The sequence below is a fragment of the Hyaena hyaena genome, unplaced genomic scaffold (genome assembly GCF_003009895.1).
Source record: "Hyaena hyaena isolate Hyena2069 unplaced genomic scaffold, ASM300989v1 scaffold_15, whole genome shotgun sequence".
NCBI lineage: Eukaryota > Metazoa > Chordata > Mammalia > Carnivora > Hyaenidae > Hyaena > Hyaena hyaena.
The window spans coordinates 3465924-3483000 of record NW_024080647.1 but is presented as its reverse complement, the minus strand read 5'-3'; the positions used below and the strand labels follow the sequence as shown (position 1 = coordinate 3483000).

Here is a 17077-nt window from a genome sequence, read left to right as displayed (position 1 = left end):
TTCATTTGGGTGATGGAGTGCCCACTCCCCTCGCCAGCATGCAGGGTTCAATAACAGCAGACAGGACTTCAAAAAATTGCAGTATAAATAGATGAGCCCTTTAAGGTAATAGAAATTCTGTCATCCAGGGGAGAAATATAGGCCCCGGATCCCATGGGAGGGAACACCAGGTTCCTCTCCCCCGCCTCCCATGCTCCCCATACCCATTATAGCCAGAGCTGAAAGGGAGCATCTGTGCTGAGCAATGACCAGAGGGCCCCTTATCTCCCAGACACACGGGTTCCATGCAGGGAGAAGGTCTGGGAAATCCGATCGCTGCAGCTCTGGCAACCGCACAGGCTGTTCGCTGCAGGTGCCAAGGTAGCAGCAATTAGTCCGAGAGCAGTAGAGGAAGCTTCATCAGGTTAGACACTTAGGTGAGGCCTTAATTAAAGAAAGCTGGTCAGCAGAGAAGTGTGGAGGGGCTGAGAAACTAGCCTTCTCGCCCCATGATGAGAAAGTCTATTCTCGGTTTTGTGGCTGCTCTTGGGAACCCAGGAGCCCCCTTCAACCCTACAGCTCCTGGCCAGAAGGAAGTTTCAACTAACTACTTTCTTTCTCTTGCTCCCCTTTCTGCCTGGACCCCGAAAGAGGGCATTCAGGCCAGGACCAGTTAATCTCTTCAGGTAGGGAATCACTGGGAGGTAAATAACAACAATAGCAGTGGCAGTATTAATGACAAAAATAATGGTATTAATAAGCTAACTCTTCTTAAAAGAGTACTAATACGCCAGGCTTTCTAGTTATTTTGTGTGTATTAATTAGTTCAATCAGCCCAGTCTAACCCAATAGACTTTATTATTATTTCCCTTTCATATATGAGAAAACAGAGGCACAGAGAGGTAAAACATCCCGCTCAAGGTCACACAGCTAGTAAGGAGCAAAGCTGGTATTTGAAGTCAGGGAATCTGGCTCCAGAGTCTCTGAGTAACTGCTATGTAATATTGCATGAGGCAGGAAGCTCACACCATTCCACACTCCCTTCCACCTCCCCCCCCAAAAGAACCCAACCCAGAGATGATGTTGGGTGACAGCTGTTCTCATCCCACTGCAGCTACCTGTATCTGAACTGCAGAGAAACCAATGGATGTTTTTAAACCTCAGCCCTGCTGGCATGGTCTCTCAAGAAATGCCATGAGTTTCCTTCTTATAAAGGTCAGTTCTAGAAACTTCTGCTTTAAGGGCATTCATTGCTCTCCCCAAAATTTTCATCCATTTCAAAGTGAGTATGTTGAGCAAGATGTTCATATGGTAAACATGGGCCAGTGGGGAGGCAGCTGGAGGAGCAGACAGACTCTGAGTTGAGCCATCTGCTACGGGAACAGAAGAGATGGAGGATTTAATTCTGAAGACAGGAATATTCAGGGAAGGCTTCATGGAAGAGGCAGTTTAATCTTAGCCATGAAAAGCTGAGAAAGATTTTCATAGACAGAGATAAGGAGAGTGGGGAGTGCATTCTAGGAAGAGGGAAAAGCTTGAGAAAAGGCATAGGCAGAGGCTCCAAGGAGACACTGTGCTTAGGGAAAAGTGAGTTATGTGTGGCCACAACAGAGATTTGTGGCAGGATTTTAGCAGGAGATGAAGTTAGGGTGGACTAACTAGTTTTAAGGGCAGATTACAAAAGACTAGGGTTTGAGTTTTGCTTGGGGTAATGAGAAACCATATAGAGGGATGATGCGACTCCAGCCTCCGAGTGGATAGACAGCTCCATTTAGTCCCCTCGACCAGTTAGGCTGTTCCTTCTCACTTCCTGGATCTACTCATGTGGACACTCCTAGGACCCTGCTGGCCAGAGCCTCCTGTCATGTGACCCTCACTCTGCCCTCCCCCACCTCTGTTCACCCTGATGTTCTGACTGGGTGGGACGCTAGGTTCTAAAAGGACAAGAGTAACCTTGGAGGAGAGGCTTGTGGTGGCTGTCCAAGGTGCTGAAACAATGGCCCTCCCATTTTATTTTTAAAATTCTTACTATTTTTTAATGTATGTTTATTTTTGAGAGCGAGAGAGAGAGAGAACAAGCAAGGGAGGGGCAGAGAGAGAGGGAGACACAGACTCTAAAGCCAGCCCCAGGCTCTGAGCTATTAGCACAGAGCCCCATGTGGGGCTTGAACCCATGAACCATGAGATCATGACCTGAGCTGAAGTCGGCTGCTTAACTGACTGAGCCACCTAGGTGCCCCAAGCCCTCCCATTTTAATGATTAGTTCCCATACCACTGTTCTATTGCATAGATAATTTCATTCCCATTTTACAGATAAGAAATAGAAGCCCTGAAAGCTAGCATAACCAGAGCTAGGAACCTAGTTTCTCACCTTCTAGCCTCAGTTTCTTGTGCCCTACTCAGCAGCCCCATTGTAATTCAGGAAAGGATGCCTCAAGTAATTACACTGGCATTGCAAAGCTAACATGTAAGATACCTTTACTCCTCTTTACTACTACCTTTACTACTCTTACTCTTAACATGTAAGAACTTTACTCCTACCTCTAGCTCTATGTTCATTTCCCCAAATACCAGCAGATGTGTCCACCCCCTAATGCTTCCTGAGACTGACCATTCAGAGTGACCCACAGGTGCTTGGGTGGACATGGTTGGAACCACAGCTGTGCATATGCATGACTCTGCTTGTTCCAAAAGGAACCACGGGGTGTAGCTCATCTTGACACCCTCCTTGATGGGAGGAGTGCTGAGCTGGAAGAAACACTGTTTCCCCACTACTCTCATAGTGCACCAATAACCACTACCATTTTCCTGGGTGCTTACTCTGTTCCAGGCACTGAATCACAAACTTTACATATGAAGCTTCTCACTCTCATGGCAAAGTCTACTCTTAACAAATGAGGAAATTCAGGCTTACGCAGGATAAGTGGCTTGTCAGGAGACAGAATGGGAATTGGAGGGCAAGGATCTGAACTCAGATTTGTGTGGTTCCATGGTGACCTATCAAGCAAAGTCTATCATCTAACATATGAGAACTCACTGGCTCCCACCACTAACGGCTTTGTGATCCTGGGCAAGTCACTTGTCCTGTTTGAACTTCAGCTCCTCATTTTCAAATTGAAGAATGTGAAAGTGCACCTCTACAGGGCTCTTGGGAGGAACAGAGATGAAGCATGCAGCAAGGACTTAATGTGTTTGTTGCTAGTGTGAATATGACTATTATTGAGCACAAGCTCTTTGAACGCTAAATGGATGTCTGATTAGCCTTTCCATGCCCCCAGATCCCCTCCTCCCCCAGTCCTTGGCAGGATGAATATCTAGTGTTCTGGGTAGGAAGGAGAAAGAATGTGAAGGCCAACACACCCAGGCTGCCACATGGGTTTCACTTCTGCCCCCATATTCTCATGGCCTCTGCAGGGGTTGGGGATCACCTGGCCCAAGCAGGCATGTCACCAGACTCTCAAGGGTGGTTCTTACTACCTTATTAGTACTCTTCACATCCACATTGAGTCTGAGGCCATTCTCAGCCCTCAGAGACTCTGCTTTAATAAAACTATCCCTAAATCCTCCCTAAAGAGCCCTTGGCAGGGAGAACTCTGGTGGGAGGGGCCAGCTGAGGATGTGGCCTCACATCATGTTGGCTACTCACATCCAATAGCAAGCAGGACTGATGTGACTCCATCTTACAGAAGAGGAAACTGAGGCTCAGCAAAGTGAAGCAACATGTTCAAAGTTAGTGAGCCTAGGATAGCGGTCTCCAAACACTCAGAAAAGGGCTCTTTTAATTAGTCTCTAATTAATTGCTCATCCTAAAAATCTTTCAAGGAAAAGGGCAGCTGCTTAAATTTATAGATTAACTAGCAAATAAAGGCATTCCTAATTATTATTGACTGCAGGGCATTCTGGTGAAGGTCTCAGCCAAGTCTGCTCTGCTGATTGCCCCAATCCCCAACCTTGACCACAGCTAGCTAATTGCAGGAAGCTGCATTCATTCAGAAGCTGGAGTAAAAGCAACAGTAATGAGTTCCCCCTTGGAGCCTGGTGCATGCAGGAATGAGTCACACTGGATGAGAACAACTGACTGTTCTGTAATCACCTCCAGCAGCTCCTGCTCAACACCCAACAGGGCCCCAGAAGAGCCTTTCCAGGTATAATGAGGCTGGGCAGGAGGAGATGGATGAGAATTCACAGGGTCTCACCAGGGCAGTTTGGCTTACAATTTGTCTTATCCCCGAGCCCCAGGCAGGTGGGACTCCGCAATGAGATGATTCCTGCAAGTGCCAAGTCTCCCAAAGTTCAAGGGCAGGAAGTCATTTACATCCCAGATGGGAGGAAGAGAAGCAGGGGACTGGCCTCCAGACTGCAAGAGCCCTGGCCTAGGGAGCAGTGGGCACACAGACTCTGGCCTCCCTAGCCATCTGAGGGCCCTGATTCTCCCTTCTATTGAGGAACAGTGACTAGGCAGGCAGCTGGAGGTGAAGGGGGAACATGGGATTCTCAGCAGTCCCGCAGATGATGTATACAATGTAAATGAGCCCCCTCTCCCTTGGCTGATGCACACACATACATCCCCTACACACATACACACACATACACACACACACACCCCTCCTTGCTCCTCCTTTCCCTTATCTCCCCCATAAGGGTGTGCTTTCTGACATGGTCTCTGGAGTCTGCCTAGTGGACCATCTTAGAAATCACACTTAGGAAAAGTGCGCATTTCCCCCTGCACTTAACCATTTACAAATAGAGGAACTGGGGCCCTGAGAGAGGAAGCCTTCTGCCCAAAGTCATAGTACCCAAACTGGAACTGGGGTCAGAATGCCCCCATTAACTGTCTGCTGTGATCCGCTCATTTCCACTCAGTCTCCCAAACAACTATTCTCTCCTACCCAAACCCAAACCCAAACCTAGGGTACTCACATTTTTCTGTGGAAATTATGGCCAAAGCTCACACCAATAAAGGTAAATAAGAAAGGAAACCTACAGAGGGAACAGACTTCTTTCTCTTTCACAGATGTCGCTGGAATTCATTTTCACTCAGTTCTATCTGCACCGAGGAGGAGGAAGAAGGAACTAAACAGAGTTTTGTTCTATACACTAGAGCAACCTGCCCACAAAAGACACCAGGCAAACCCACACTCCCGTATTTGTGACTAGAGCTTCCTCGTAGATCAGTGGAACTCCACCTTGGCAGAACACTGGCCTCAAGTAAACCAAAAATATCAGTGTTCTGGGAAGGGGGTCCAGGCAATCAGTGCTTATAAAGCTCCCCAAGTGATTTGAATGGGCATTCCAAGTTAAGGACCACCCCTTCCTATTCAAAATGAGGCCACAGACCAGCAGCACTGACATCACCTAGGAGCTTGTTAGAATGCAGAGCCTTAGGCCCCACCCGCAACTACTGGATTGGGACCTGCAATGCAATAGGGTCCACTGCTGATTCATATGTGCACTAAAGTCTGAGAAGCACTGAGGTGAGGTACTTTATATGTTTCATCTCCACACCTGGCAGCAACTTTGCAAGGCACGTGTTCCATTCCAGAGATGAGGAAACTGATCCTGAGAGAGGTTAACTCACTGGTCCAAGGTTATGGCTGTGACAGGACAGTCAGGACGTGACCCCAGTCTGGTTCCAAAGGCCACACTTTGTGCTGCACAAACCACTTCCTATGGCACAATCAAATATATGGCCACAGGGGACCCCAGAGTGCTTGGGTCCTCAGACCTGTGGGGCATGCCCCACCTTCGAACAGAATTCCACCTCCAGTGTGAAGTTCCCTAACCTCATAAAAACCAGCATAATTCATGAGAAAATACAAACAATAAACACGTGGGGGAAAGGTTCACTCTCCCCAGTAATCAGAGGAGAAATGCAAATTAGAGCAACATCGAGGAGCCATTTTCTACCGATATAATTAGTGCAAAAAAAAAAAAAAAGGGATGTTAGCAAAGTTGTTTTGAAATAGGTACATTCATACATGGCTGGTGGCAGTATAGATTTATATAACCCTTGAGGAAAGTAATATGGCAACATCCATCAAAAGTCATAAATATATTATGCCTACTGACCCTGGGAATTCACCCTAAGGAAATAATTCAATAGGAGAGGAAAAGCTGGTTGTAGGAAGATGCTTATTGCAACATTTGCTGTGAACATTGGAAACAACTCAATATTCAGCAGTAAGGGAATGTTTGAGTAAACTGGGGGTACATCAGCTCCTGCAGTGTTATGCAGCTATTTAAAATGATAATCAAGAAGCCCAGGCAGCAAATGTGGGTGAAAGCAAGTAGAATGCAAAAGTGTTTGTGCGTACTATGGTTATTATGATGTAAAAAGATCATGTGCGTAGGATTTGGACAGGGAGAAGCTGGGCAAAGACAAGTGGTGTTTCAGGGTGAGGAGACAATGGCAAGACCTCTTCCTTCTTGTACATCTACAATTACAGACCCCAGTATAACTGACCCTTTGAGAACAGCCTGGGGGCTCTCTGGTCAGGAGCTCTATCTCTGAGGGGGGCATGGAGCCACTCCCATTCTTCATCCCTGGGCAAAGGGCCACATGCTCAGATTTCACTCAGAGGTGGAAGGAGCTGGCCCCTCCTCTCCTGTGTAGGGTGGGGAGCATGAGGCCATGGGAGACCCTTCCCATCTTACCATGAAGCCTGGGGCACAAGTGCAGCTTCCAGTGATGCTGTGGCAGTCGGCGCCGTTCTGACAGGTGCAAGGCAGCTGGCAGCCAGTGCCATAGTAGCCAGCAGGGCAGGACTCGTTGCAGTGGTGGCCAGACCAGCCCGGCTGGCAGGTGCATGCTCCAGTTACTGGGTGGCAGCTGGGCAGATGAGAGAAGAATGAGGGGACAGTCTGGCCAGGGAGGTAGCCATGTCCCACCCTCTGCCTACCCTAAGTCTGGTCTGCCAGAGTAGCAGGATCAAAGGGCCTGTCAGGTTAAAATACTTACTGCCTTGTTTGTTTGTCAGAAGGTGCCAAGGTCAAGGTCATATGATCTTTATGGCCCCAAGAAGCCGAGGCTCATGGTAATTCTATAATTTGCCTAAAGTCACATAGTTTGCAAAGGAAGTGGCAACATCAGGATTGTAACACAGGTCTTCAGACTCCCACAGAAGTGCTCTTTATAATACAAATAAACAGAGTCCAAAGAAGAAGGCACCTTCTTCAGTCCCTTCCCTATGGATATGATGTCCAGAGCCTCACTCACTCTGTACCCAAGGCAGATGACTGGCGAAGGGGCAGGTGTGAGAAGGCTGCAGTGAGATCCAGTGACTCTGCATATTGTAGATATTCTATGGACATTTGCTAAGTTAAAAATGAGACCTCAGGGCAGATGTAGTCTCTCCCCTCTGGCAATGTCTGCATGGGAGAGCATACCTTCCATTTGGGCTTTGCTAGGGCTCCTGAAGAGTGACTCCGATAATCTCCACCTCTTATCTGTCTAGGCCAGAGGCAGGGGCTGCCTGACATGACCTCTAGAGGATAGAGCAACCTCTGGCCAGCAGAAGTCTGATCGAACCAACAGCCAATATCTATTCATAATCAGAGAGGATGCTGGTGTGGTGACCATGTGCTTTTCAGAGCTTCTGTGGGGAGTGTAATTGACCAATGACCCCAGCCACTGTGTCTGAAATCCATCACGACATCCATTCAAAGCCCACACTTTCCCTGGGCTGCTCCCATTAGAGCATGACACACACACTAAGGTTGGGAGATCTGAGCATCTTCTGATGGGCAATTTGGTTTAGAGACTCCCAATCTTGCCAGACTTTCTTAGAACTGTGATATAAACTAAGACTTTCCATCCAGCCTTCCTTCCTTCCCTCTCCTTCACATGGGTCAGACCTGCACTGCAGTCTGATGTTTTCCTAGCCTCCCCAGCCCCCACCCCATTTTCCCTCACAGCTGTTTCCCTAGTAAATGTCTTGAACATGGGGAAAACCCAGACTAACACTCCAAAGAAGATGCTGAATGGTAGAGACAAGCCGGCCTTCCTGGATTCCCTGTGTCACCTGCCTCTCTGCCCTGGAGTCCAGCTGAAGGGGTATGATCAAAAGAAGCATGCTCCGGGCTGGTGGGGGAGCCTGGGTACAAGTTTCAGTTCTGCTGAATTCCATGAGGACATGGGATTTATCTCTCCAGGTCACTGGTGTATCCCCAGTGCCTGGCTTGTATTCACTGCCCAATTAAATATTTGGGAGTGAATCGTACTTTCACTATGAGTAATTATTTTCTGGGTCTACTGATTTGTTTATCATATGTCTCTCCCACCAGGTGGCAGCTCCATGGGGGAGGGCCCTTTGTCTATTTCACCTCTCTCTGTATTGTACCCCAGGGCCCTGCAGAGTCCCTGGCATGCTAGGGATGCTCAATACATATTTGGCAAATGAATTAATGAACACACTAATTGTGTGAAGCCCAGCCAAGCCATTTATTTCTCTTCCGGGAGCCCTGGTTTTCTCACAGAAAATGAGGGATGGACAGGAGTAGACAGTTCCTGAATAGTAAGTGCAAATAGCTAATCATCATTTTGGAAAACGTTTAGTCTCATTAAGTATTAAGTCAAAATAACAACTGGATATCACTTTTTCTCTATCAAAATAGATTTCTTTTTAAAGGGACAATACTCAATGCTGGTAAAAGGTTCTGGAAAACTATTTGGGGTTATGTATCATGAATTCTATAAATATGCAGACCCTTTGGTCTTATAATTCCATTTCTAAGAATCTATCCTAAGGAAATAATCATAGTGGTGGAGAAAGATTTATGCACAGAGATGTTCCCTGAAGCATTATTTATAACAGAGGGAAAATGAAACCAATTTAAATAATAATGTGACCAGGCTATTAAAACACCAGGCACTTTATACATTTATTTCTAATCTCCAGATAAGCCTGTGAGTTGGGCATTAGAACCTCTGTTTTACAGGGGGCACTTGGAGATAATATGACTTGCCCAAGGTCACATGGCTAAGTCACAGGAAGCAAGGATTCAAACCCAGGTCTGTCTGACTATGTTCCATCACCTGCCTCATGCCGCCTCTGATAACAAAGCGCTTGTTATGTCAATTGTGACAATTTTTTTTGAAGAGATGTTAAAGAAATACCCAAATGCTTCCCAAACTCTTTAACGATATCAGGTGAAGTGAAATAAGCAAATTATAAGTGCGTCATGATCTAAAATATGGACAAAAAGACAGATATACATAGATGTGGATGAAGCAGGAAAAAAATCATAATAAAATGGTTTTGGCGCTCTCCTCTGGGTTGAGAAATCATGAGTGATTTGTAGTTTTTTCTTTAAATATGTATTCTCGAATTTTGCCAAACTGAGCATCGATTCCATTTACACACAGATGTAAATCAATAAAAAGTAAATATGTGGAAAAGAAAAATCATCTAAGGGATGAGGGTGTGAAGACTTCCTGGCTCCAAACTCTTCCCTGAGCCCCATGCCATGAGGGGGACATGTTATGTTATGTGGGTTCCGTGGGGTGGTGGCCCCCAGGTGGTGACCCTGACCCTCAGCCAGATAGATGTGGGGCACACCTCTCTGTCTCAACACTCTGAGCAAGTCCCTTCTTGGTTCCAACCCTCCTGGGGCCTCTCCTGGGGTGGTAGGGACCGGCTTAGTGAGATGGACACGTGTGCATCTAACACATGACCTGGCAGCCTTGGCTGTGGCCATCGGCTCCGCCCCACACTAGCGATGCCAAAGGTCTCAGGAATGCTTGTGCCCTTCCCATCAGTGGATTCTCCCACTGCAGGCCCTGGCTCTGATGGGACTGCCACCCTGTGAGAAGCAGACCGGGCACATGCCGCCTGGCAAACCTGACTTCTAAGTGCTCCCGCAGGGCCTGCCTGCTGTCTCAGCCACCAGTGTTTTAGCGTGTGCACTGGTGCCAATTTTGCTTTTTACTCTGAGCACCAGAAAGCCCAAAACTGCATCTGAAATCACTTCTTTCTCCCTCCTTTCATGTCCCTAAATTTCTATGTAAAAAAACCCATGATCTCTAGTTTCTTAATTTGATGGCTTATCGTTAATTATAAAACCTCTCAAATCCCTTTCAAGAGGGGTGGGGGACGACTGCTGGCCGGGTGGTTTATGACTGAGAACTGGGCACCGTCCTCACATCTGATCTCTCCCAGGCATCCCCTGTTCCCTGCTGCCCTGTGCTTTGTGGTGGCAGACCCATTCCCTCGGTCACACGGTGGACAAGTTAACAGGAGCCAAAAGCTGAACAATACAGAAACCTTTTCCGGGAGGATTTCTTGGTCTTTTTTATTTTGGCTGCTCTAAGATTTCTATCAGTGCTGCATCTGTCGGCTAAATAAAATCTTTCAAAGGTAATACATCATCATGGCTGCTGGAATTCGTCTATGACAATCCAGTCGTGGAGGGGACACAGCAGAGGCCTGACACACAGGCACTCACTTTCTCAAGGTTGTTCCTTTATGAAAAAGGATCATTTCTTTGTGTGTGCTACACAGCATTAATAAAGAGAACGAAGTGATGGGGGTTCTGACCAGCCACCTCTTCCTTCCTTGGGCACATGGGTTCAACCACTGTGAAGCAGTCTGGTCAGAGAGGCCCTGGGCAGAGAGAGACTGGGGCCAGATGAGAAGGGTTTTCTTTGGTTTGGGGTTGAGAGTACTTTGTGTTTCTGGGAAAGATGCTCAAGGCCTTGCATACCTCCTTGGCGGGGCTCTGCTATCAGCTCTCTTGGAAGCCAGGGAGAATATGGGACTAGGCTTCTGGGGACCCCACACTCTATCTCTCAGGGAACTGGGGGGAACTTCACCTTCAAAGACCACAAGAGAACTTTTACCCCTGCTGGGCTGATGCAAGGTGATGGACAGACTGGGAAACTGAGACCTAGAGAGGACAAGTGTGCATATCAAGACATTTGATCAAACAGAGCTAATGTCCTGAGGCCAGGACTCAGGGGTCCCAGACCCTACCCAGGAGAGCTGAACTGCCTCAAGATTAGGAGCCATAGAGTCCTCCTTCTAGTTTTCCTGGATCCCAAGAGAAGGCTCTATAATGGGACAAAGGCTCATGGAAGAGAGGAATGACGTGTGTCCATGCAGAAGAAGGAGGTGTTCTCTGTGGCCATGAGAACGAAGCCAAAAACGGCCTGAGAGAGTTCAGCCAGGCCAGAGGCTCTCAACCATGGGCGATGTACCCTGAACTCCCCACCCAGGAAATGGTTTTGCTTGTCAGAACTTGACGGTGGGTTGTGGCCACTGGCGTCTAGTGGGTAGGGGCCACGGATGCTGCTAAACACCCTATGATGCACAGAACAGCCCCCACAACGAAGAATTATCTAGCCCTAAATGTCAACAGTGGCCAGGTTGAGAAATTTTGAGACTGAACGAAAACGTTGAGTGTTGTGGGTCAGTTATTGGGCCAGTGTGCCAAGAGAGGGGGGTGAACTACTGACAAAAATAAGAAGGGTGAACTATTGACAAAAAAACAAAAACAAAAACAAAAAACCATCAGCCCAGCGGCAGAACCACCTAGGCGTGGGCTGAGATGAATTCAGTGTTTCTTCTTACGGAAGGTCTGCTCGGTGCCAGGCACCATGCAATGCTGGGCAAGCCAGGCCACTCCGACCCTCAAGGAGCCTGGGCCATGTGTGACACAGCGCCCTGCGAGGAGGCCGCCACGTGGACACAGAGGAACCTGGCCTGGAGCCCCCAGTTCTAAGAAATGCTACTGACTCACAATCCCTGAAACATGACATGTGTTAAAGACAGGAAAGCAAACAATCATCAATATTGGATGGGCTGAGATTAGCGACGGAGAAGAGGGAGTCCTTCCAGATTAATAATGCATGGAGGACTCCTTCAGAGGAAGAATAAATTATGCAGGGCACGGCTGTTCAGGCACGGGAGGAAAACAATAGCTCTTTAATCTGGGGGTTGGTTGGATCTCTGTGGCAAGGATTCTCCCTGCATTGGACCTCAGTGGCGGCAGTCCTGCTTCCTGTCCCTGAGAGGGTCCTCCCCTGGCTTCCAGCAGGGGTGGGGGATCCTGGTGCAGTTCTACACCTGTGCAACAGGCCCAGGCCCCTGACCAGCCATATGGAATACCTGTCTTTAGAGTCTCAGAGCTCTTACCCTGTCCTCCAGATCCAGCAAGGACACCACCATTTCAAGACTTTCCAGACCAATAGAGCAGTTTCCTGTGACACTTTCTATGCACAGGCCTGGTCAGTTACTTGAGCACATGTTGGGACTCAGTGGGGACAGCCACATACATCTGACCGATTCCAAGATGCACGTTTCCCCACATTTCCCCCTCTCAGATACTGGGTGTGCTATACAATCAATGGTACGTCATGGTTCAGTTGACAGCATTTTCCTTTCTTAGTGAAACAGAGCTGTGCCTCACTACTGGCACTGTCTCATATTGGAAGACATACGGTAGAAGAGGCTCAGTGTGTGAGTGCTCTAGACCCGAGTTCCTGAGAGCTGGACTGGTGCTGAGGGACTCGATTTCCTCCTTATGGTCCAGCCCGCAGGCTCTCAGTGTTTGCTGAATGAATGACCGAGTGAATGACCCGGGTCACATATAGGTCTGCTCTCCTGGCTCCAGGACCCTTTTTACGGTGTCCTTTCCAGGCCTCTGCCTTGCAGGTAGCATCACCCCAGCTGCTCAGCATCAGAGACTGAAGACCAAGGACAGATCCCATCTAAGCCATAATATTTGCTTCAGGCCTCTGCTTGCAGTGACCAGAGGCTCTTGGGTGATCTGTGGAGAATCAAACACTGGAAATGAAGAGGGGGCTGGGGCCAAGTCCCAGCTGTCTCAGCAACCAGGCTGCAAAGAAGAGGCAGCTCTGTCTGGCCTGCAAACGGCAGCAATACCCACTGCCCAGAGCATCCAGTCCTCCCCTGAGCTGCCTTGCAGGTCTGAGGAGGCGAAGGGACACTCCCCCACCTTTCACCACCCAGATAAGAGGCAGCCACACACAGGGCCATGGAGGCGTTATCTGGGGCCGACAGCCTCATTTATTGCCAGAGGGTGGTGCCAGCTTGTGCATGAAGCAGGAAGTGAAGAAGACGTGGAAGAGGTGGCCCGGGGTGGCTCTGGCTTCTCCGTCTCCCAGACTCAGGCTCCTCTGGAAGCAGCGGGTGGGACCAGTTTCAGCCAAGGTGCCCCTCAAATCTGACAGGATATGGACTGCAGGGAGAGGCTGGCCCTGACCTCTGTTCCTCCTGCTTCTCCACCCTAGCTAGGGCCTGCTGGGACAGCTCTCTTTAAGGCCTCTTCCAGTACCCACCCTCTGCGGGAACCTCAAGTCCCTGCTCCTGCCTTGGCAGTCCTATCTCTGAGCCTCTAGGGGCCGGGAAACGGCTTAGTTAGGTGTGCAGCATGTGGAGGGGAAATTTCTCAGGGACAATGGCCCTAGAGCCTGTGGCACTTCAGCTGAGCCATCCCAGAGCCCTGGGACCACATGGCTCTACCCTATTCCGCTGCCCTGAGGGTCACCATCCTCCCTCCTTGCTCCTGTGTGTGGGGCCTCAGGGAGGCCCATTTTCAAAGCTGGCAGCTGGGTGTGGTAGACAGAGGTAGGTGACCTGGGTCCTGGTCCCGGCTGTCTGTATGGCTTTGGCTCCCCCTTCTTTTCATCAAAGTGGTTACTTGAGCTCTTTCACTGCTCCCCCCCATCCCCCCAACCCGGGGACTGGGCCGGAGGCAGGGGCTGTGCCCTGAGAAGCTCCCTCTCCACTGGCGTCTACTGCCCACCCAGTCCCGGGCTCACCTGACCCCAGCGCATACCTGATGGTGTTGTCGGCATCACAGGGGCAGGGCAAGGCGCAGCCTGGGCCGTGCAGTCCCTCGGGGCACAGCCGCTCCTGGCAGCGTGGGCCTTTGTAGCCAGGCTCACACTCGCAGGCACCGGTGGTGGGTGAGCACTGGCCTCCATTGTGGCAGTCACAGCGCTGTGAGCACTGGAAGCCGAAGGTCCCGAAGGGGCATTCCTCTTGGCACCTGAGGGACAGAAGACGGGGGTTGAGGCTGTGCTCCCTCGCCTGCCCTTCCAGATCCACCCAGCACACACCCTCTGCCTCCAGGCCTCAGGCTGCTGTGTGCACCCGATCCCAGCCTCCCCCACCCCCCTCTCACACCCCGGGAAGCACCTGCCGGCAGGTCCCCACTTCGCGTCTGGTCCCCTCAGTCCCCTGGCACTGGTTTGTATGGTCCTATTTAACTGATTAGAGGCCTTAAATGGGGGGTTTTATTTCTTTTCTTTTTTTTTTTTTTTGCAGTAAATATATGTAACATAAAATTGAACACTTTAACCATTTTTAACTGTACAACTCAGTGGCATAAAGTATGTTCACATTTTGTGCAACTGTCTCCACTATCCAGCTCCAGGATCTTTTCACCTTCCCAAGCTGGAGTGTCTGTACCCATTAAACAATAAACCTTAACGTTTTTATTAAAAAAAATTTAACACTTATTTACTGTTGAGAGACAGCATAAGCAGGGGAGGGGCAGAGAGAGAGGGAGACACAGAATCCGAAGCAGGCTCCAGGCTCCGAGCTGTCAGCACAGAGCTTGATGCAGTGCTCGAACCCAAGATGCCTCCGAAGGTAAGATGGTCATTTCATTTCTAATCACTGTTTCTGTTTTTTAATCTTTGGGGCAGATGTATAGTCTCCCTTGGTCAGACTGGAAACGTGTGTCCTCCACCATGTGGAATTTTCCTGAGTAGTGCTCGCTTCGGCAGCACGTATACTAAAATTGGAATTTTCCTGAGTACAGAGGCATCCTCCTTCACCAGACGAGTGTGGGAGAATCCCCCACACCAGGGACTACATCCTCCTCCTTGGACTAGGGGTGGCCCTCAAGGCAGAGGCTGAGCCTCTTACCATCAGCTGGTGAGCCAAAGAGGAGAACTGAGACCTTTCATGTCCTGACTTTTGTGTCCGGTAGTTTGGCCTGCTCCTTGGAGCTCCCAGCATTAACCATAATTATTCAAATCACTGCCTCGAAGCCACTGGGTATGGATTCTCTGTGAAGGGCTGCTCCCCCTGCTGCAGAGTGCCCGATGCCCCTCACCCCAGGCCAGGGCTATTCCCCAGGGAGGCAAAGTCATTGTCATTGCACCTAGGATCCTGACAAGGTCAAGGGTACACCTGGGGGCTTACAGGGTAAAAAAGGTGGGTGGTTCCTGTGTCCCACAGACAAAGGAAATGGCCTCTGGGATTTGGGATAACCCACGACCCAGAACTGCTTCTGTGATGACAGAAGGTCAATTCCGCCATCTGCTTTCTCATCATAAAATGGGATGATAATAAAAGCTCACCAGGTTGTTTGAGGATGAAACAAGATAACGTCGTAAACCTTCAGAAAGGTGCTCCACGCATGGTAAGGCCTCAGTTAGAAATGTTAGTTATAATTTATTTTCCCATTAATATTGTTTTCTATAGTTCTCATACCAGAGCCCAACCAACCTTCTGCCTCAGGTTCTGATATGAAAAGCCTCCAAGGGAAGGATTCCAAAATATTAACCATGGAGTGGACTTGAGGAATTCTAGAGTGTTCTAATTGTCATCTAGACAACCATTTTCCAGTTTTCCTATGCTTTCCACAATAATGGTGGAGGGGATATAAAAAAAAAATACAGCCCTAAGGTCTTTATTAAATCTTGGAGAGTCATGGGTTGGAACAGTGTTCTCCACAACAGGGCAGGGATAGCCCGTGTATGGGTGACCTTGGGTGCTGAACATGAGGGGTAGTGGCTGAGCCCCAGTGATGCTATACGACTGGGTGGCAAGAGCATCATGCCCAGAGCGGCCAGTGTGTCAGATGCCAGTCTTGGTAAATCTTGGCATAGGGTGTCTGTCTCCTCTGTCTTTGTCACCTTGTGCACAATACCACAGGAGGAAGAAGGTAACTGAGGTCTAACTTTGATGGCTTTCAAAAGGAAGATGCCACCCGTCCTCCCCTCACAGAGTCACTATGACAAAAGGAGGAATAGGGCAAAATGGAGGGGCAGTGGGGATCATGATGGTGACAGCCCCAGACAGCAGTCACAGCGGACTTGCAGCTATAACCACAGGCCCCTAAAGCAGCAGGCATGCCCGTCACCCTCACTTTGGAGTTGAGGGGGCTCAGAGGCAGACAGGTGAGGTGTGTTCCAAGCTCACACAGCTTGCAAGTGGCCCAGATGACCCTAGACTGCTCCCCTAGGCATTTTTTGGCCTAGGCCAGTCTTGTGGCATTTTGGCCATTCTGAGGTCTCATGTAGGGAAGGAGAATAGAAAAGAGAGGGAGGAAGAGAGAAGAAAGAAGGGGCTGTGTGGAGAAGAAACAGAAGGTGGAAGACAGGGAGGAGAAGAAATAGTAGGATGGGGGAGGGAAGGAGGGAAACTGAGGCAGAAGGGCAGGACACAAAGGACTGAAGAGCTGGAAAATCACTATCCAAAGTGCTAGCCCCTGTTTAGCCTCAGAATGGATTTTTACAGATGTCACTCAGTTTGGTTCTCCTCAGCTCTCTCAGATGTCAGGGCAAGAGACCCAAGTGAGAAGACTCTCCTGACTTCTCCTTCCTTCCCCTGGAACATCCTGCTCCCTGCCATTCAGCAGGACTGGGCAAAGCCCTGGCCAGTGAGCTCCTTCTGAAGGGCATCAGCCCACCCTGCCATATTTATGAAGTGACTTATTCCATAGCCCCAGAAAAAGAATCTGGAAATGAAATATTGACAATCTAATCCATTTACATAATCAGCCTCCTTTTCTTTTTTTTTCCTACTCACAATTTAAACAACTTATTTATTTAGAGATCAAGCAACGACTGCTAATGAATTTTACACAAAGCACACTAATAACGGGGCCTGTGGAACAGAAGGGTAATCACAGCAGGAATTAGTTTTCTACTTAAACATCCTTCCTTTGCAACATATCAATCTAATGTGTCTGATATTGCCATTAACAACCAGATCCATTGCTCAATTAAATTACAAAATGAGCTGCAAAGCCCTCGTTACGTTTCATGTTTAATTTGCACTGGATTCTGCCTATCTGGGGAGGCCTGCATTATTACACCCACTCAACTTTAATATGCTTGCA

General features: G+C 48.8%; 1 protein-coding gene across 1 annotated transcript in view; it reads right to left on the bottom strand.

Moving 5' to 3' along the window:
• Positions 1–17077, bottom strand: part of MEGF11 (multiple EGF like domains 11) — a 355188-nt gene that overhangs the window by 48067 nt on the left and 290044 nt on the right. The window contains exons 9-10 of the mRNA XM_039218658.1: positions 13778–13990; positions 6635–6809 (exon numbers count right to left, since the gene is read on the bottom strand). Of these exons, the coding sequence (XP_039074589.1) occupies positions 6635–6809; positions 13778–13990 (388 nt within the window). The remainder of the gene's footprint in view (positions 1–6634; positions 6810–13777; positions 13991–17077) is intronic.